The sequence below is a fragment of the Strigops habroptila genome, chromosome 2 (assembly GCF_004027225.2).
Source record: "Strigops habroptila isolate Jane chromosome 2, bStrHab1.2.pri, whole genome shotgun sequence".
NCBI classification, from domain to species: domain Eukaryota; kingdom Metazoa; phylum Chordata; class Aves; order Psittaciformes; family Psittacidae; genus Strigops; species Strigops habroptila.
Window position 1 is genome coordinate 46,843,131 of NC_044278.2, and position 22,371 is coordinate 46,865,501.

At 38.8% G+C, this 22,371-nt stretch overlaps 1 protein-coding gene across 5 annotated transcripts in view; it reads right to left on the reverse strand.

Annotated features, from left to right (window-relative positions):
- The window catches only part of GLRA2 (glycine receptor alpha 2), a 126,932-nt gene that overhangs the window by 76,854 nt on the left and 27,707 nt on the right, over positions 1–22,371 (reverse strand). For all 5 annotated transcript variants that reach the window (XM_030477226.1, XM_030477228.1, XM_030477224.1 and 2 more), the window contains 4 exons: positions 20,314–20,537; positions 6,525–6,607; positions 5,067–5,204; positions 2,175–2,389 (listed from right to left, as the gene is read on the reverse strand). In XM_030477226.1, the coding sequence (XP_030333086.1) occupies positions 2,175–2,389; positions 5,067–5,204; positions 6,525–6,607; positions 20,314–20,537 (660 nt within the window). The remainder of the gene's footprint in view (positions 1–2,174; positions 2,390–5,066; positions 5,205–6,524; positions 6,608–20,313; positions 20,538–22,371) is intronic.

The following is a 22,371-nucleotide window of genomic DNA, read 5'->3' on the forward strand; positions in this document are numbered from 1 at the left end:
TGCAACAACAACAAAAACTTTCTGCTTTGTGTAAGGAATCAGATACTGATGATATGAGATGTGCATGCACAGAAAGCCTGTTTTTAAGAGCTTTTATTTTCATCAGTCCCATGTTCCTCTGGGCACCCGGGTCATCCAAGGTGGGAGCCAGAACCTTCAAAAGCCCCCCCCATGAGTGTTAGTTCACTCATATAGAGACTAAAGCTATAAAGCACAGCTGAGCTCAATTACACAATGGAATTGCAACAGCCAGGTGTAGCCTGACAGAAATAAGGTGCTGGGCTATCTGATGAGGTACTTTCCCTTAGTGCCTATCTTCTGGCAAAGGAACACAACAGGAAATGAGAAGGTGGAGTAGGGCCAGAGCATCACTGTTCTCTGACAACTGGTGTGATAAATGTATTTAATCCTGAGGCGGGAGGAGAACCTCTCCACTATTCAAACAGACACAGTCAACATATTCTGGATATGACCATTTCTTCTACTTAGCAGAAGCCCAGAAAATTATCCAGCAAATACTTTTCTACTCAAACAAGGCAGAATACAAAAGGGAGAAGCATTTCAGCTGGATCAAAGGCATCTGACAAAAAGTTTTTCTAAAGCATTAGCATTTTGGGCATGCTAACACTGCAGAGCTTGGCAGGTTATATTTGCCCAGTTGGAAATGTGGATGGAAATCTCCACTAAAGTGAGTGTACCATCTCTAATTCCCAAGCCAGTTAATTTGAAAGAAACTTGGAATATAACACATGGAGTCATGCAGTACCATCTAGACACAGTGTTCAGTGACTCTAAATTTGTTATCTACAGAGCCTGTATGCTCCTTGCCATCATTATCTCTCTGTTGACTTTCTTTTCAGAGTGTTCACATGGCAATATTGACTGAATTGTCTGAAAAAATGTTTAAGAAATTATCCATTTGAAATAGATATGGAGTTAATATGCAAAAGGCTTTCAGTTTGCATGGAAAATTATACATATCGCCAAGTGAACAAGTGAAGCTGAATCAGCTGTTGTAGTCACCAGATTTTTAAGTGATACTTTCTCATTACCAACAGAAGAGTAACACAATCTGTGTAGTTTTTGAAGTTGCCCTATAGAAATATATATGCTTCGCTTGAACAAATCTCAGTATTTGGAATGCAACTAAATGTGATTCTAAGGGTAAAGTAGCACAAAATATAACATGCTTTTTGGCATGGATCATGTTCTATACAAACACTCAAAAGTCTGTGCTTTTCATTGCTACTGTGATCCCAATCCATGTGATGCTGGACTTCTGTAAAGAGGGACTATATCTCATGGCTCCTTAGACTATTGTAAACTGACCTGCCTTTGAGCTCTAGACCAGAAAACTGTAAAACCTAGGCATGCACATGAAATTCTGCTGGGACTGCTATCAGCAGAAGCATTTAGGCTGTGCCTGTGCTGAAAAGAGCTGTCAGCCTAACTAAACACAGAATCCAGTCTGTAATCTGTAAAACCATCTACAGTATCTGTCCTGGATTAAAAAAAATAATAACACAAAATTTTAGTGAGAGTGTATTTTTATGCCTAGAGAAGATGAAGGTCTGCAGACAACACTTAAATGAGAACATGGACAAATTCTGCTGTGAAGCAAAGACATCAGCATTTTCTCACTGAAAAGACTCCAGAGAAACCTTCTAGGTGTACGCATGTGTTTTATATATATGTATGTGTGCATGTGTTTTATATATACCTATTTTTTATGTGTATTTATATATACATTGAACTAAGTGCCATATCTAGAAACACCAAGATATCTTAAAGTCTGACAGCCTAGAAAAGACCAGGCAGAGTTTATAAAGTCCCCAGTCAGGTAGAATGTCCAATTTTCATGAAAGCACTTTCAGAAAGCCAGTTAGGTACCTAAACACTTCTGAAAATCTGGCTTCTACATACTGAAAACTAAGTGTTAAAACTAGTAGAAACTCTAAAAATCCATACTGTTGAATCCTCCGGCCATCCCATAAACCAGTAGAAACCTGCCTGAATCCAAATGCAAAGGTATTGCAATAGTTTAACATCACAGTTATCACTTTCTCATGTATCCTTATCAAATGCAAATTTACATAGATCTTTGACAAACTTCAAAGAGTAGTACAAATACTTCTTGTTAGTAACAAATTGGTGGTACAAATTTATTTCCTTACTTTTGGGAGGGAAGCTCTTGATCCTGAGCTTTGCGTGGTCATTGTCAAAACTGTAGTGATACCCAGTGCGACTCTAGCTGGAGCAGCATCCATGTTGATCCAGAAAGAAACCCAGGACAAAATGACAATCAGCAGGCTAGGAATGTACATCTGGATTAAATAGTATCCCATCTGACGCTCCAAATGAAACTTGACTTCAATGCATGTAAACTTTCCTAGAACATGAAATTATTTTCATAAATGTTTTTTGCACATTTTTATCTCATTTTACAAACATAAGTCAGGTGCTTGGCCTGTTTCCTAATGTCACAGTATAAGCAGGTCCTGATACACAAATACGAGTCAGCCATTCGTTGCACACTAGCTTGGGAGGCACATGGGACCTTTGAAGCAGACTGTGCCCGGTTCTTCACATTAACTGAGGAAACAAATATTAGCATGGTAGTTTCACCTCCAGAAAATATATGTTCCAGAAAATATAATTTTTTTTTTCCTTAGAATTCAATGAGATTCTATTTTAGTCAAATACAATGTTTAGTCTTAAAAGGAGACAGCATTTTCCTATTTTAATGACATGAGATTAAGAAAATATATTTAAAAAAACAAATTAAAAACTACTAGTCTTACAGCCCTATGATAAGTCACACGCCTTCTCATTCTGGTCATGTCATTTGCCTGTATCCATGGATAACATCTCGCAGCAGAATCAACTCAATACCTACTTTGAATTTTGCCAAAAGCCTAACTCCAGGAACCCACAACAATCTCTTTGTGGGAGGTGAATGATTCTTCAAACAACAGATAGCTGCTCCACAGGGGTAGCAGAGGATGAAAATGTAGGATTGCCTGACAGCAGAGCTAGTTGTGCAGTGGGAAATGCAGAGCCCTGAGCTGCAGCATCTACTAATGTAGTCACCTTGTGCCGCTCTACAAATTACTGCAGGTTAGGTGCTGTGAAGGCTCTCACTGGAGGCAGACTATACCGAGTACGAGAAAGACTGTCACTCCTGAAGTTTCATGCTTATGGTTTCAAAGGACCCCTCTTGTGCTGGTTGGTCAAAGGCATGAAGATGCATTGTTCCTCATTCATCCTTTCAGGAAAAATGAGATATTTTTCTCTCCTTTTGTAATGTACGCATATTTTTCTGTTAGTCTAGAAAGCTGAATGGCAGGGTGTGAAAGTTGGCACAAAGGACAATGCAGAGGCTGCTTGGCAAAGAGAGTAGGGGAGAAGAACTGAATAATACCTTCTGGCAGGACAGAAGCTCTGAAATGAGTGACCGGACCTGTGACCCTAAAAGCAGACTCTGAGACATGGATAGTAACTTATCTCTACCCCTCAAGGGGACTCCAAAGGGGTGAGGTGGCCATGGCATGAAAGGAGCCCAACCTGCTGAATGCTCTCCAGATTTCTGGGGCACAACCTGGACAGTGTGGGTAGGAGAAAGCTAAATAATACAGCTTTTATTCACATTTTAATTTCACATCAAACCTGAAGGAGCATACTACAGAGAAGGCAGAATGTGGGTGCCTCTAGGCAAAATTTTTTTTTGCTTGAATATTGCTTGTCAGTTCCCCTTGCCAAACTACACACTTTTAACTTCTGGTAACTACACATTTATTTTGTTTAACTACATATAATGGGAGCTTTTTTTATTCTTCGTGGGGAGTCTTCCTGGGTATATAAGGAAGCTATTGCCCATGATCTCCCTCCTCTCTTGCTTTCAGTATTTGTCCCTCCAAAGTACTTAGAAAAGCAGATGAACTCAGTTATTCAGAGTTTGAGTCATACGGTGGGAAATGGCTAACCTTTGCGTCATTCAAATTACGAAAGTGTAAGCTCTGTCTGTTGGAATTTACTCTCAGTTATCCCCTTTAAGTGTGAGAAAAGATGAGAAGTGACAGCAGTCCCCCTTTTCACAGGTCTTAGACTGTGGAATCACGAAGTTTCCCTTTCTTAGTACTTTGGGCCCCAAAATATGAAGCTGCATTTATAAAAATGAAAAACAATACCTGTTTATTCATAAGAAATGAATGTGACTTTATTTTTGGCACAGACAGAACCTCTCATGCTGTATTATTTCAGTCAGTAAAACAAATTTATTTGATGCAAACAGATTCACTTTTATGCTGAAATGATGAAGAAGCTATTTTAGATGAGAGGGATTATATCTAATCCTAGCAAGCACACAGCAAACTGTTCTCTAAGTGGTGTCCCCATTAAATAAACTCCAAGCAGCTAAATCAAAATTTTAACAGAGTTCTCTCTGCTCTGTAAAGCTAAAGACAGAAAACACAGCATTTGAAACTCCAAAATAACAAATATGAGAGAAAACATTGGAGTATTAAACATTTAATTTCCCATGCCTGTACACTATTCAGATCAGCAGTGAAAGCATTGTCCTTTCAAATACTTCATCTCAGAAATCAGACCACATATAAAAGCTGGTGAAAATTTGATATTTTTCCTCATTGGCAATTTGATATGCTGGAGAAAAATATCAAGTTCAGAAAAATCAGTACTTTAAAAGTGATGAATCAATATTTAAGAAAATATTCAGTTCATTAGAAATGTTCCATTTTAAGGAAATCAAGACAAGTAGATTTTTTATCAGTTTTTTAAGATTTTAAATTCATTACTGATTTTAAGGATATTAGAATATGTATATTAAAATATCTTTAATGAAATTAAAGGAAATTTGGAAAGAAAATCTTTCAAACACAAAAACAAAAGGGAGAAATTTATTTTTTTTTTTTAGATTTAAAAATAAGTGTGGCTGAAAAGACTTTTAATTTAAAATTCTTTTTTGCCTTTTACCCATCTTTTTCCTTTACCAATTGACATTAGATACCATTAAAGTGATTGCAGAAAAAAAATAGAATAATGCTTACCTGTGTTGTAATGTTTCGTGCAATAACCAAGTTCTTTATCTTCTTTCAAAATAAACTGTGGCAAGGTTAAACCTTCTGCAACTTGCACAGGTCCATCACTTAGCCACTCAAATATCAGATCATTCATAGTGTAGCCAACTACAATAAAGAAATTAGAGTCTGTTAGATGCTAGCTGATTGGAAAACATCAAAAGCAGATGTTATTATGTCCAAGAAGCATGTGTTTTATTGAAATACATGTTATATCAGTTATATTTTTAAACTCTCAGATTAACAGCAGCACTACTGCTGTTAGTTGCCAGTTACTATTACTGCACTATTACTCTATTCACAGCAACAAGTAGCAACATTCTGAAATACTGCCCTAGCTTGCCACTAAAAAATAATTTTGATGGCCCATCAAAGATACTGTTTACAACTTAAATGACATTTCTCTGTGCTTATGTGTCAGCCTGCTCTATTTATTTGCTGTATTTTCATCATTCTTTGATGATGGAGTTGGCGAGTACCAACAAATCAAGTATTTCTAAACTGCCTTTGCCAAAAAGAAAACAGCAGCTTTTGTAAACCTGTGAGCCTACCAGTGAGAGGTGTGAAGGGGAAAGAGAGGCTTCGATTCACACAAGAGTCTTTTTGACTGCAATGGCTGCATCTTTATGGGTAAATTAGGGCCCTAGGCAACATGGTCTAGTGGGAGGTGTCTCTGCCCATGCCAGGGAGTTGGTACTAGATGATCTTAAGGTCCTTTCCAACCCAAACCATTCTATAATTCTACAATTCTCTGGGCACAGAGGCAGGTGGTAGCCCACAGGTAATATCCATACAGCTAAACCCATTCTCTCCTCCCCACAAAAAAATCAAGGTGGCATGGTACCTACTGGCTATTGGGAATGATTGCTAGTGCATGCTGTTATCTGAGCCACTCCTGGTTTTGTCTGATTGTTACCTGGTACAGGTTGAAACGGTGCCACACTTTGTGCTGACAGCTACACAGTACAGATGGGTGCCTGCCAGTACCCAAGCCCATGTCTTGGCCATGTTTAGCTTACCAGCATAAGAATACTAATAGGACTTCTGCCTTACTAGGTATGCTGCTTTCATTTTTCAATAGACCATAGCATGTCTTGATCAGACATAGCTAATCCCTGGCTGTGTACTAATTGCTTTTACTTTCCCAAGATTTAATAATTTCTCCTGCACAGCACTGCTGTGGTTATCCTTGGAAGTGAGGTGAAGTGCCTGAGGAGGGGGAAAGGGAGTGGAACAGGAAAAGCACAGAGACAAGGGACCTGCATGGCATAGTAATGATCAGTTAAATCACTGTTCCTCCATGATTTTCCCTTACAAAATAGGATTATTGAGTTTCACCACATAAATACAACAATGTAGATACTATCTAACCACTGAATGTTAGCGTAAAATCTCGTTCTTTGATAGATAAAGCAATTGGACACTCACAGCTCTCTAGCTGCATCGTACATGTTTGTACATCCATAGGAAAATTCTTCAAGTCCATGGGACAGGATAAGGTTAGAGTAAGCCTAAAATGGGAGGGGGGAAAAAAAAAAGAAAAAAAAAAGAAAAGGAAAAAGAAGCTTTTGTTAGAAATCTATAGGTTTTATCCAAAGTCCCATATTTAGAGTTTAAAGGATCAAGACCAAATCTTAACACCTCAGAGGTTGGGCTCACTCTCCCCTCTGAGATTTTAAGGATGTTAAGAGCTGTGAAGACAGAACATGTAAGCAAACGGGCACTCGCTGGCTGTGACGGCTGAGCAGAACAGAGACAATGACAACATCAGGATATTAAGAAACACTCTCCACTAATGTACCAGTGAATGTTTTATGTGCATTACTGAACCCAAATAATGTAAAAGCTGAAATTTCTGATCATGGGACACATACTTTTAAGCTTTGTTTTGGAAAAGCAAAGGAAGAAAACAACCACAGGTTTTTTTCAACAGAGAGTGCTTTTGTTGTGTATAAGGTCCATTTCCGACACTTCATTCTTACTGCTTAGCCAATAAAAGAAAAAAAAAATCATATGGTAGAAGCTAGATTCACATAGCATTAAAAGATAGAGAGTGCAGATAGAAGAAAGTAAGCTTAAAGGAACATTATCATACAAACTAAATTTCTCTCTTAATAGTTCAGTTGTTTTGTCCCAGATAAAGCATAATTTCATTTAGATAAGAATATTCTTAATGTTTCTTTCTTCTTTTTTTTTTTTTTTTTTTGTTAATTTACTTTTTCACATTTGATGATTGAAATCTGTTTCAAGGAGAATTTCTGGTTTATTTCTTTTCTTTTCTGCATGGGGAGAGGAAATGATTTATAACAAACCAAGATACCAGGTGATATAATTACAAACAACTAGCTGCTTTGGAAAACAGAAGAATTGTTAAGATTTTGGTTTAAATCATATAAAAAGAGTAAATTTTTATTCTAGATAAACGTCAGCACATAAAACCATCTTGACACAAAGAAAGCAAATAAAAAGAGAAGAACTAAATTTTCTGAATTGAATGTGCACCGAAACACTAACACAGTACAATGAGAACAGCTTTTTAATTATGCCAGTGAATCCACAGGCCAGCTGCTAACTCTGAAAATATGTTGTCCCACAGACAAATGTGAGCTCTATGGAGAAATATTTCACTAAGTTCCATCTCCCCTAGTGATTTTGTGCTTCTCTGCACATATAGTTGATTCGAGTTCTTTCAGTCTATTTCTTTACCACATGAATTTTTGAGGATGGCCTGACTGGGTTTTTATAGCCCTACTGTCCTGCCATCAAATCACTATGACAAGATGATGATAGGTAACAGAGATGAAAATGGTCTCAGTCTGATCAAAAATGATGTTCAACATCACTGCTTTTGCCTACTTGTAGGCTACCTAGAGAAAGTCACATCATTTTGCTCTTGACACAGTCTTTGACATATAAGATGATATCAGGAAATTAGAGATAGTTGTCTGATCTGTGGCAGTGAAGTGCACTGAGATGAATAAAATCCTCCAGTCATCCTCTCAACACCACCATAGTAAATAAACTCTCATTTAACCTTTGGGAGCAAATAGCATAAGCATTAAGAAAAAATTTGTCATCTAGAGAAAAAAATACATCTAGTAGATACATAAACATCATTGGAAGTCTGCCCTTTACTCATTTAAGTATTTTAAGTGCCCTGCAAATGTTAAGTAGTCTCATTTTTACCAGATAATTTCCTGTGTTGAAGATTGAGCTAATTAATTTGCTAATCCCCAGCATTAACAAAAGACTGCTTCTCCCTTTTCCTCCAAAATGTTGCTACATCAAACTCTTCCTTCTTTTCCATCATCTTCTAATTATGGCTTAGATCTTTTACATTCATTTCAAACATGTTTTTACGCAAATGCAGCTTTTCTAAATATGTAATTTTTCTTAGTTTTTACTGAAGTAGGCATGGCCTATCCACCCCTCTGATTTACTCAGTTATCTATGAACTGCATACTGACTTTGTTTCCTTCCACCTTCCTACTCCTCAAAACCCTCAAATAATCTGGGGGGTTGACTAAATACAGGGGCAGGTGCATGGGCATGTTAGTTTAATATAACTAACTAATAATATGACTAATGAGAAAGTTAATACATCCAGTTGCATCTTTCAAGCCTCACAGAGAAAATTGATCTACCTTCTGGAGGTGAGCTGAGAAAATGCTCACTATGTAGGTTCACACGGAGGCTGACAGCTCTTCTTTCTCTTCCTAACAAACAGTGTGTTTCAAAGACTCAATTATTCTCTGTTCACCCTGACAAATGGAAATATAATTTCTGTTCAAGATATCATGCTTTTATAGCTTTACCTCTACTTGTTCATCTTAGCAGAGAAGCCATTCACAGTTAACACCTTTGCCTCTGTAATCCCTTTTACTAGGAGTAATGCAAGTGTTGAACCCAACGCTTATGGCCTGATATCGTCCACAGATGCATCAATTTTCTACAAGATTACTACACACTAAATGTTCAGCTGCTGGAGTCTGAAGTAGCTCCACCGAAGCCGTGGTGGTGGATCAATTTATAGCAGTTGACTCTTTTCCAGTAAAAATATGACCCTGCAAGTATTTTCAAACCCAGGTGCCATACACTACTTGTATATTTACATAAATGAGGAAACAGGATCAGAAATGGAAAGCGTTAGGCAGATATAGCTACCCACATTGCCTATAATATCAGTGTCATTGACAGAAAACGTTTCAGCAAAGTGAATGTCTCGCACTTGGCAAATTCAAGAAGGGCTCCTGGAGATTTGGTGCAAAGTGCGAGTTTAACTGGCAATTACATTGATGAACACTTCAGTCATTAATAAAACAGAACAAACTGCTATAAAACAATCATTTTATTTTTCAGGCACCCTGCCACCAGAGCATTTGAGATGCATAAACAACACATTTGGTGGCACAGCACCATAAGACACTGATGGGAAGTGTTTTATGAAAATCTGTAAAGCCGAAAGGAGAAGCAGCTGACCAAGGACTTGATTCTCTCTTCAGGTACCTGAGCACCCTTTACCCACTGTTAGCCAGGCTCAGGTCTCACAGCTCACTCACAGAGAGCTCTGGGGCTGGGCATGTTCTATTTTCCATCTGAGCAGACAGGGGTGATGAGGGAGCAGGAGAGAATCTTGTCTCCAGCATCCCAGCACTTCAGGCACAATGCCAGGGTCAGCAAGCCACCCCAGAGGAGAGGTAAAGTTGCTCTCTTCTTTCCTTCCCTGCTCCCTCACTCACCCTACAGTCAGGAAGAATCAAGCCTTGGAATAGTGCAAATAGAGAATGAACAGGACAAAATGCAAAATCAGAGCCAGAAAACAAAAAATTAACAATTAGCCAACACTGTGACAAAAATAATAAAAAAATAAATAAGTGATTTTACTGAGCAATGCCGTGGCAGTGAGAGAGCTGTAATCAAATTACTCCAGGGCAGTATTGCTGCTCTTAAAGTTTGGACCCTTGTCCTGAGGATTCTCTCATACATGAAGTAAGTCTTTCTGAGCAGTATTTATTGATACTTTAAATGCTTTTGAAGGGCATTGTACACTGCTGGGATTTCTTCACTTGGCATCTCATTCATCATCCTCACTCACCCACACACTTTCCTTATCGTTCTCTGGTTTTACCAGAGTGTCCAGAGAAAGCACTCAGACTTGGACCTGTCTCTCTCTGAGCCCAGCTCAACATCTTTTACTTCTTGTCACCCCAGAAACCCCCTTACAGCATCAGAGATCTGTATTTTCCACTTCTGCAGGCAGGAAGGCAGAAGTCCTGCATGCTGTGGCTTCCTTTGTCACAGAAACCAGAGTAAGGTATCTGGTGGGGAAAGAATACATATGACAACGTTATTAATCAGAAACCCTTATGCTGGTGACCTTTAACACCTGAACACACTGTTTTGCAAGGTCAGTGTTTTCTCCAGGTGGGAGCAAACATGCCCTTAGATGGACCGGCAGCAGAGCTCAGCACAGGTGCTACCGCTGCCCTAAATGTAGCTGCCGTTGCCAGCCACCGTCCTACAAGGGAAAGCCAGTGAAAGGAGTTGACACACGCGCATCTGAGGGAGCTCAGAGGTATTTACTTGCGGTGCAATCAATTCCTGAGCTCAGCTCAGGGGCTCGGATGCTGTGCTTCCTGTATTCATCCTTCACCCATTTCTGCCCTTGTCCTGTCCTGTCTCCGGCCCTGGGTATACTTTCCCTACCTTCTCCTATGTCTGCTCATCTTCCCTATATCTATCCTAGTGGCACCTACTTGGTGGACTAAGAGCCCAGTCTCTTTCATTTGCATCCTAGTCTGTCCTCTACCCTTTCCCCCTCCTTTTCCCATCTCTCTTCAGAGTATTAAGCCTCTGAGGCCAGTCTGCTCTTTGACACCTAATCCCCAAAGCAGCACCATCAGCAGAAGGTAAGGTCCTTTAATACACACACACAAAAAAATCAATAGGAGTAAAATATTTGTAAACGGATTACTCTCAGGATGATCTCCAATCTCATTCTTTCTCTTGAGGGTTTTGAATACTGGTGCTCCTCACCATCGTACCACTTCTCTGATAATCTCACAATGCTACAAAACCATTTCAGAGTACTACACATACAGACTGCTTGTGAACGGACTGCAACACAAATCTGAAGAACTGCTAGTGTTGTGTTAAATCCTTAGAGAATTGGGTTTACACATTACATAATCCAAGGATTTTTTTTTTTTAATACAGAAATTTAAGAGAATATCTAATTTTAACTGGGATTTGACATATTGCCTGATCTGCAGCAACCGTTAAACTGTATTCTTACACCCTTCTCTACAAGCAACTATCACTCTTTAGCCTGATGTGTTGCAGTTCACTCAAAACTTCCCTTGATCTAAGCAATAATCTTTCCCCAGGAGAGGACACTGATCCCACAAGAGAAAAGCCCTGTGGACCACAATATGAGGTATCTGAAAACAGGGGAATACAATTTTTGTTAATTATCCTGCAAGATTGGTGGTTTGTGCATGGGCTACAGAACAACAGCCTCCTCAGAGTTTTTTCCTAACGACATATAACTGGAGTCAGCTTTATTAAGTAAAGAAACGCTGCTGGGAGTTTAAACAGTCATGGCGACAACAGTACAAGTCCCTTTCGTCTCCCAAAAATGCATGATTATCAGTTCACAAGCCTGAAAAGCAACAAATGTAGGCAAGGTATCAAAAATAACATTTTGTTTCTATTCTTATCCCTTCATTCTTTCACGCTACGCCCATCTGCACCTCAGCAGTTGGGACAGGAAACTTCACCATCTAGGATTTTATGCTGCAAATATCATAACACAGGTAGTATGTCACTGCTAACATTGGCTTTGTGCCATTTTAATAAAAAGTCTTATACCTGTGTGAAGTCCACAGTACTGGGTTTAGTGAGACAAGTGGGATTTATTTTTTTTCTTTCCAGTCTTGCCAATTCTAAAGATGCTATCAGAAATTGCAAGATATCTGGTATTTTTCTTAAAGCTCCAAGCTGACTAGGTAAAAGTATTCTTAGTGGTACATTTTTCCTTGGAAGATTAAATCCTGATCCTCAGAGCTCCTGAAATAACATTGAAATATTACCTAAGCACAAGCAGACAAAGTTCCCCATTAAACTGGCAGGGTATATGGAGTTGCACAGCAACCATGGCAGCATTGCATGACACAGGAGCAAATGCCATTCAGGCTAATGGCTCTGAAACAGGGTGGAGAACCTAAAATCTCCTTTTCTTCCTTCCAGCCCCCTCTCTTGGGTGATTTGTGCCTGCAAGAAAGGCACACACACTGTTCATATATCAAAAGGCTGAAAACCAAAAAATATAGACTCCCAGTGACATTCTTTTTTTAAAGGGATTTTCATTTTGTAGCCCACCTCTATTTTTTCAGGCACCTGAGTCATGATTTTGAATGTCAATTCTGGTAATTTTCACATTCAACTGGCTTTGTCCTGTTAAATGGAACGGTCAAACTGTCTGCATTTTTTTTTTGTTGTTTGTTTGTTTGCTTATTTTGTTGTTTTGGTTTTTTTTTTCCAGAAGTCCTGGAATACCTCTCTAATATTTGTCATGTTCTGCAGCTTCATTTCTGTCAGATGGGAATAGGCTGAAGCTGAGCTTAGAGACGTGGAGCCTTCTCTGCTATGGCAAAATGTGAGATGTAGGCTGGAGTTTCATGTACTGCTGTTTATGAGCATGTTCTTGCTCTCTCCAGTGCTTCGCTTTGCTTCATGTACTGCTTAACAGTACAGGAGCTGGCACGGAGCAGGGTGCTGGATTTCTCATTACAAGCATCCCACTTCTCATTGTAATGCAATCATTGTCTGTAGATGCACAATGCCAGTGCATGAGCTGCCAGCAAATGATTTTCCAATTATTGCTCAAGCAAATCTATGAAATTATATTCAAGTATGATTTCATGTAACACTTAAATTCTGTAACCACCTGTTTCCTTTCCGTGAAGAACAGTATTTCATCTCTCCTTTGTCCTCTGTCATTTTTTATCTTAATTTTCCTGCAGTGTGTGTTTAGTATGGTGTTGCTTTCCTCCTGGCATGATGACATCTCTGTTTTAAGCCATGTATTGCAATGCAATTGGCAAAATACCTTCATCCCTGGAAGCATGTTCCAGGAAAACATGGGGGTTTTGTACCATTTAGAAAGAGCTCCTGCACTTACATCATTTTACACCTAACCTTTAACTGCTCCAGTGAAAGTTCAGTGTGTAAATGGATTGATTGGTCACTAGCAACCAAGGACAGGCATCGCCATTACCTGTAAGGAGAGCAGGTATGCAGTCGTGTCTTGACTATGCAGTTATCCTATTGGCATAGATATCCAGAAGTAACCACCTGCTAATAATATCCCTACTTTGCTTTAAATGTTTTATGAAGTGAAAAACCTACTAATTTTTTGTCATTAAAATGTAAATTATTTTTTCCATAATCAGCATGATCAATAGGGTTTTGACAACAGCTGTGTTAGTTGCATGGCAAAGTACCTGTATTAGGCCTCATTATTTATTTAGTAGTTTTTATTATTTGTTGTGCAAAAAAAAGGGCCTTAGATACAACAGAAACATAAGAGTATTGGAAATCCAGGGCTATATCCTCAGACTGAACTTTTAGATTGGGCAGGAATGAGAAAGAAGGGAGTGTTAGGAAACTATCCCAAAGGATGAGAAGAATCTGAGGCCATGTGATTAAAAGACCCCAAAAGGAAAGGAAGTGGGGATGGAATGAGAAGCAGGAGTAAGGGCAAGAAAGAAAGAAAAAGGGTAGGTGAAAAGTGGGCAGTTATTGATAATCCAAGGACATTGGGTTCAGCCATAATGAAAGTGGTTGTTTGTCCCACAAAAGGCTGCAATATTTTAGCCTCTGAAACGACTGGTATTATTGTAATCATGCCCATGGGAACATAAATTTCTCAAATCCACTGGATTCACATAGCATGCAGCCACAATTTGGGAAGTTACCATATCTCAGTAATATTGCGCAGTTTAATAAAGTTTAGTGATTCTAGCACTACTTATATAATGTCTATAGGTCTTCTGCCTACAGTATATCATAGCTATCAAACCCAAAACTTCTTCAGATATGTGCTCTATTTCAGTTAGCATTCCTGCATTGGTTGTTCTTCAATGTATTGGCTTGTTTTAAATGTGGAAATTTTATTTTCATAGAATCATAGAATCATAGAATAGTTAGGGTTGGAAAGGACCTTAAGATCATCTAGTTCCAACCCCCCTGCCATGGGCAGAGACACCTGGCACTAAATCATGTCGCTCAAGGCTCTGTCCAACCTGGCTTTGAACACCGCCAGGGATGGAGCATTCACAACTTCCTTGGGCAACCCATTCCAGCGCTTCACCACCCTCACTGTAAAGAACTTCTTCCTTATATCTGACCTGAACTGCCCCTGTTAAAGTTTGAAGCCATCACCCCTTGTCCTACCACTACAGTCCCTAAGGAAGAGTCCCTCCCCAGCATCCTTGTAGGCCCCTTGCAGATACTGGAAGGCTGCTATGAGGTCTCCACGCAGCCTTCTCTTCTCCAGGCTGAACAGCCCCAACTTTCTCAGCCTGTCTTCATATGGGAGGTGCTCCAGCCCTCTTATCATCCTCGTGGCCCTCCTCTGGACTTGCTCTAAGAGCTCCATGTCCTTTTTATGTTGAGGACACCAGAACTGTGCACAATACTCCAAGTGAGATCTCACGAGAGCAGAGTAGAGGGGCAGGATCACCTCCTTTGACCTGTTGGTCGCGCTTCTTTTGATGCAGCCCAGGATACGGTTGGCTTTCTGGGCTGCGAGCGCACACTGCTGGTTCATTTTAAGCTTCTCATCAACCAACACCCCCAAGTCCTTCTCCACAGGGCTGCTCTGAATCTCTTCTCAGCCCAACAATACTTTGAGGCATATGAAGACATTGTATGCATTTGGGAAGTCGTCAGGACAGTGAGCATTGGACAGTTGCAGTGTTGCTAACTGAAAAACTAAATAATTTTCTATGAAAATGTTCCTGTGGTGAATCAGATTAACTTCCAGGGGAAAATCCTCACTTGTCAGTATCAGTATTATTTTGATTGGAGCTGAGGTAATAAATATGATTTTGTGAGGTCAGAGAGAGGATTTCCTACAATAATAAACAACCATGTCAATCATGATAAAAGTGTCTCTGCTCCCCCCTCTTCTAATCTGTCCCATGGAAAGACAATGCTGCTAGTAAAGTCCAAATCCTCTTAAATCCCAACATTAGATTATAAAATAAAATTGATGTCATCAAATTAAAGTGCAGGATGCACAGAAAGCTGCAGAACATATCCTACCACTCTGTTTGTTAGGCTAGACTGTTCTGTGCCAGGGATGATTCACACACAACTATCTCATCAGGTGTAAATGGAGCTTCATTATTGCAGAGCTGATAAGGTCTTGACCTAGAAATCGTTTTTGAAAACCCATACCTGACCAAAAAAATGAGATCTGACCTTATTTAAAAACAAAATATTTCAGAAGAATAGTGGACTTTTCGCCCTATGAATAGTCTATTGCAGAGGGACTAGCACAGTTACCCGTGTGTTTCCTTAAGCTGCTTTGTATTTCTTTACTATAGTGCAAAGAGCACAAGTACAGAGTAGACTACAATACACAGAGGTTTCACTCAGAAAAACTGAATTTAAAACATATTATAGATTACTTCTGATGGTTTAGTGAGGGACATGGTAGTCATAACTTGTAATAAAACCCAAAATGGTGTGTGGCGTAGTGAGGGTGCAGGGAAGAGCTGACTCTGCTCTGTCACTCAGCACTACGACACACTAGGAAGAGCTGATTTTGGAAAATCCTGAGTAAGGAAGCTGGCATGGGAGACGGTACTGCAAATAAATGTGCTGTTTTCGCAGATACTTCTCTTTGGTTACATAAGCAGGCAAGGGCTTTTGGATGTGCCAACTCATCCTGTCAGCTACTTGTTGCCGAATGGAGGGGCTAGTAATCACCCCAGAACAGTTGCACAAATAGAGAACCATCTAATAGCTTGAATTTCCCCTTTTTTGTGGCGCCCTCCAGTAGACACTCTGCCTTCATCCATAATAACATCTAACAATTAAATCTAGGTCAAGAATTGAAACCACAAAGAACTATTTGTTTACATAACCGTAACATTTCTGGCACTGGGAAGATAAACACAGACAGAAAAAACAGGTATTTTGAAAGACTTGAGGAAATTCTTCCTAGGTATTTCCTTGTTCTTCGGACAGAAATGAGAAAAATGGGGGGAGAAATGTAATTTGTGAATTTGCACAAATCTCCTCCCTAGAATTCCAAGTGGCTCTTTTGTCAATTATGAAAGACATTCTAAAATCTTTGTGTAAAAAACATGTTAAAAATATGAGGTAATCTGCTTTGTAACTCTTCCTGGCTAAGTGCACTGTCGCTATGTTTCAGAGCACAACCCTATAACCTCATCAGGCAATAGGGAGTGTTTTCTGGAGCAGCAGGTGAAAAAAAAAAAGAAAGAAAGAAAGAAAGAAAGAAATTAGAGCCCCTTCATGCTTCCTGACCAATATATTCTAGGTTCAATGCCATGGATCAATGTTATGGTTGAGTTTTACCACCTTCTGCATCAAGCTCATATGGCTGAGATGCACTGAAAATATTAAAAGGAGAGGGAGGCAATTAATGCAGAAAAAACCAACCCCAACCCACCCAAACCTTAAATAAAATCATTCCACTTTATATCACTTTGTTAAAATAAGCTTTTTAGCAGATGCTAATATTCTGAGCTGGCTGGCAGCCTGAAAAGAGTTTGTGGGAATCAGGTAGCACAAATGGGTGGCTTGGAGAGAACCCAAAGCCTCCTGTAAGGTTATTTAACGTTTTCCTGATGTCCCAGGTGTCTGAAATGGGCCAGAGAAGATACAATCCTTACCCCTGGAACATAAAATCAGTTCAGCAGTGTATATGATGCAAAATCCAGGTGTCACGCAGAATGTGAGTGCCAGGAACAGGATTCTCGGTATCATGAACAGCACTGCCGCTCTTTCCAAGTGCATGACTGCCTGCAAAATCCAATCTATGCAGAGATCATTCAAGGATTGGGAGAAGATGAGTCACAGGCATCTAGGGGGTAATATTATGTAGGTTCTGATTTTAACTTTCATTGCTTTTTCAACATACAAAATATACATAAGCTAATTTTATTGAACACTGCTATAACAAACCCCGCTTGTTGACTGCTCTCTGCAGAGGGCTCTAAAATAAAAGTTATAGCTATTTAACTGTTTTGCAGCTCAAAGAGTGCAGCCAAGACTGATCTTGCCTAAAGTGTTGTTGTTTGTTGAATATAACGTCACTGAAACTGCTGACCCCAAAATCTGTGCACCTCTAACAGCTGTTGTTACATCTCTAGTGGTAATAGCATGTATTTGTGGTATTGAGTAGTGCTGGGTTCCCTCCACAAGAATCTAGTTCTCCCTGCAGTACCCAAAGGTTTAGACCAGTTATCCAGATATAGAGTCTGGAGCTTTATATAGCATTTATAGCATGCTATCTGAGATCAAAACAAAGGTAGTCATTTGAGCATGAAGCAAGTATCTAAAAATAGGCTTGGACTCCTAAACTTATATGATTCATAGGTGGATACATCAACCATCAACAACTCTCAGAAAATTAAATATAGATCTAGGAGTCTGCAAGTATGAACATTATAATTATTATAAGGCAAACTATGATGGAAATCTATGTCATGTGTACCATCACCAGTAAATGCAGGACAGTTTATCTCTCACTGAGAGAAGGACAAAGAGCCTCATGCTTACCCCAGGGTAGATAATTCCCAGATCTAAGCACTGCAGTAGGGGTAACACAGGGGCCAGATCCTCACTGACCCTTCCATGCCTTATCTCAGTGCCCGTATTGTACACCATAAGATCTAGTTCCAGGTGACCTTCCACATTCTATTCAGAAAGGGCAGGATTGGCTCTAAGAGCATTTAAGAGCTTATGCTCTTATGCAAGTTGTGCCTCTTGTGTAGCATATTTCCATGTTGTTGGAGGCTAGGCTGGATGGAGCTTTGAGCAACCTGGTCTAGTGGAAGCTGTTCCTGAGCATGGAAGTGGGATTGGAACTAGAGGATCTTTAAAGGTCCCTTCCAACCCAAACCATTCTATGATTCTGTGTTTCTATGTTTTCAGTGCAGTATATAGAGAAAAAGAATACCACTGTCATATAATACACACACCTTGCTTCTTATCAACTAATTACTAGGAGCAGTTCTAAACTCATTTTGTGCAGAGATCAGTATATATTTACATGAGATTAACTTGACCTTGATTTTAGTAAATTTAGAAGTATGACAAAATAGCCTACACCACTACTTCTCAGACATGTTTAGGAAGTGCTTTAAACATTTACAGCACACTAAATGCCAAGTGTTAAGTATCATGATGTCAGGTGAAATGCGGTTGGTGCAGTAGTGAAACTAGCAGCATTATAACATTTTCAATGTACTGAAACCAACCACTAAAATGTTCTTGTTTGTTTCCACATAGCACAACTAAAAGCAACCGGCAATACCCAGATGTATCTAGCCTAGTATCTAGAGAATAAAGACAAGTTTTCTAATTACTTCTGACTTCAAGTTTCCACACCCTGGAATGTACTAGAAAAATTATATACCATGTTAGAGGTGCCAGGTAAGCCTCTGTTACTGCTATGTGATACAAAAGAGAAACAATGGGTTTTGCTTAGTACTCCATCGAAATCCTGCTTATTCTGCTTCTCATTAATTTGCATTTAGGTGTGGGAATTTTACAAATGTGATATGACAGCTCAAAATATTACTTTTTCCTCATGGACTAATGTCAGGAAAATTATTTGTCTGCATTCAGAACAGCACCCAACTGCTCTGTTGCCTCCAATAAGATGGTTTCTGATGTCACTCAAACAGGTGCATTCATTTCTTTCCCAGGGTGAAACAAGAAATATTCATAAGTGGCAACATATTTATCACTCTGCTTGTGCTAGTTTCATCCTTGTATCCTATTATTTTTCTCAAACTGTTCAGGTACACCAGTTTCAAACCTTGCTCAATAAGCATTTTCTTTCTACCCTACTTGATCCATCAAAATATTACTGTGGTCTTGTCAAGGAATTTCCACAAGAATTATGCAAATAGAGGAAGTGTCACATTATAATTTATTTATCATCCTAAAGAACAGAGCTGTCCAAAGCCTAGATCAATAATAATTCCTTAATGAAAATGCAGGTCACGAACAGAATTCCCAGTCAGAAACGACTGCCTTCTAAACTAATCTGCCTTACAGATGAGTAAATTAACCAAAAATAAACAAATAATATCATGTTTACTTTCTATAATGCAAGGAAGGCAAAAGCTGAAAAGCATTCCCAGGAACAAATAAAACACAGTAATTACTTTTTTTTAAAACAATTGTAACAACTATAATACAGTGTTTTGCATCTTCGACTACTTATATTAAGCAATTAACAGTGCACAGTAAGCTGAATGTTAAATAAATACTGCATATTATTCGCTGCTGTTTATGCCCATGTAATTCAATTCTGATTCTCTGCATATGTACTGTTTCATCAGGTCATACCAAATCATGTTTTATCAGTGTTTATTAATTCAGCCTAAATCTAGTCACATGGCACACACTTCAATGCACACAGTATTAAAAAATGCTTTCTGTAATTCCAGTCATTTTAAAATGTGAATAGATATATCTGATTACCCAGTGACTTGCATGTCAAGTTTATTTCATTTCAAGCATGTATTTTACTTAAGGTGTTGAGCCGTCATTTAAAGTAGTATTCCCCTTTACTTTTACATTGCAACACACAAACTACTGAGGAGTTGATTTCCCCTCTTTGTAAGAAGAGTGACTTGAGCTAACGCTAATGGGAATTATTGAGGTGTACCATTAAAGTTTTAGCCTCAGGTTTCCAGCAAGACTAAGAAGTACCGCTGTGCCACTTACAGACTATTTTGCGAAAAGTAAAAGCTTACGAAGGAACACCGGCAAATTTTCTTTCTACACTGCTGTTATTAAGTCTCATTTCAGTTGTACACATGGGACAATAAAAAATTAAATACATACATTATGTTATGTAAGTATAGTTACCTCCAGAAAAACAGGGAGTGAGGAGAAAGAAGCAGATGAAGAGAAAAAAGAAGAAAAAAATTAACTGGTTTACCTGATGCTGTACAACACCTTTCCAGTTTTAGAAATCCTCAGCAACTTGTTGTCTGTCGTGACATCATGGAAGTTTGCTCCCTTCTCATTGGCAAAGAATAAATCTGGCTTCCAAATAGAGTCCAACATAGAGGGATCCAAATCCAGGGAATCATCAGGATATTCGCTATAAGCCAGGCGTGAGTCATTCCACTGTTGTCTCAAAAATATATTCACTCTGTAGTCCTACAGAAATGCCATGTGTAAAGGTTACTACGCCATTCATCAAAACTTGGAGCCCACTTTAGCTTTCTTTACACTCTTAGGCTTACTACAGTATCAGTGTTACATGAAACATTGATGATATCCTTTGAACGTAAGAGATCTCATTCGAAAGTAAAGCAGTCTAAATGCTGTATTGAACCAAACACACACAACTGGCAAATTTTCAAAATCAAAATTGCTTCAATAATGAAAAAAATATTAACTGCAACCTCAAATATTAAATACAAACCTCTTTCAAATGCAATGGATTAACTCAGAGGTACTTAGAAAGTCAAAAAGCATTGCAGCTAGATATGTACAATTTCAACAAATATTCTATAAAACTACTAATTTGAATAAATTACTTCCAATATGTAAATCAATTATTTCTAATGTACTCATGAATAGTTGCTAATTCAAGTGAAGCCAGATTTGTATAGAATAAATTAGATCAGCACTTCTTATTTACTGTTTGTATCTTTTTTCTATCTACTATATGCTTTTCTCTGTGTGTTACTTCATTCACTCCTCCCTCTCTGCATCCCATTGAAATTATTCTAATTTCATTCTTCTGCTCAGTGGTCTGCTAGTCACAACTGGGAAAGGCAGCAATTACTTAGAGGTTCATTTAGAACTAACATTAACACTGTGTCAAGAACCGACTATTAAAGGGGATTGTGAAAGGAGGTTTTAGGGTCTAAATTGTCTAGAGAGAATGGAAAGGTGCTAACACGTATTCTCCTTGTCCTGAAATTTCAAAGTCCCAAATAACAGCTTCACCTCCCCCATCTTTCCTTTATTATTATTGAATATTTACCTGAAATTACTACATTCACTTGCTTGTGAACACTCTTTTAGAAATACATCTATTCTTCCTTTAAAAGGAAAATATTTAATAATATTTATAGCAATTACGTTATCTGAAGGAATATCTTATCAAATAATTCTGCCAACTGTAAAAACCCCTCACATTTAGGATTTACTTTATGGTAGCTGCAGTACATTAATACAGCAGCATTGTGCTTTGACTTGGAAAGTGTATGAGCTGACTTGGGTTTAGTTAGGCCACTGAACTGCATAGTCTAAAGAACTTATCATCATCAACTTATCCTAACTCATCTAGGAAGTGCAGATAAATATTCTCACCCAGATTAGAGCTGCAGAAAGCAGCTTGCCCAATATTCACACTCTATGAATGAGCCTCTCCAGGCTTGAGCACTTTCCACCTTTCATTCAGTACATTGGTGACAAGGTGTGCTGTTGCCCTGAGAGATTATTCCTGACATCCAGATAGATGAAGTTTTTTAACCCAATGGGATGATGCTTTACAATCTCACTAGGAACATGTTTTTTTTCTTGCGTGCTTTATCGTTCTCTTTTTGCTGTTGTGTAGATGTGAGTCAAAACAGGAATGTCTACTAATCAAAGCAAGACAGGCCTGAGAGAGCTCTCAAGAATAACACATGTATTCAAGGTACTTACAAAAGCCTGTATCTGTTTTTCACAAGCCACTGTACTTTCTGTGATGGTGTTGTTTCATACAGGATGAGGACTTGTGAGGATACACTAACCCTAATCATACTTTCCCTTGTATTTTCATCATAGAAGGTTAGCGTGTCTTATGAGTTTAATGAGACAGTTTTAGCTCTAAATCCAGGAAAGCACTTGATTTTCATTCTGCAGAAAAGAAGGCAGGAGCTGTCATCAGCAAGTGCTGATAGGATAAAATTGCTACAACTAGTTGTGCAACTGCCTTTTTTTTCTTTTGAAATAAGATATATAACGAAGCCTGTGGAAAGCAGAGGGCTTTTCCCCC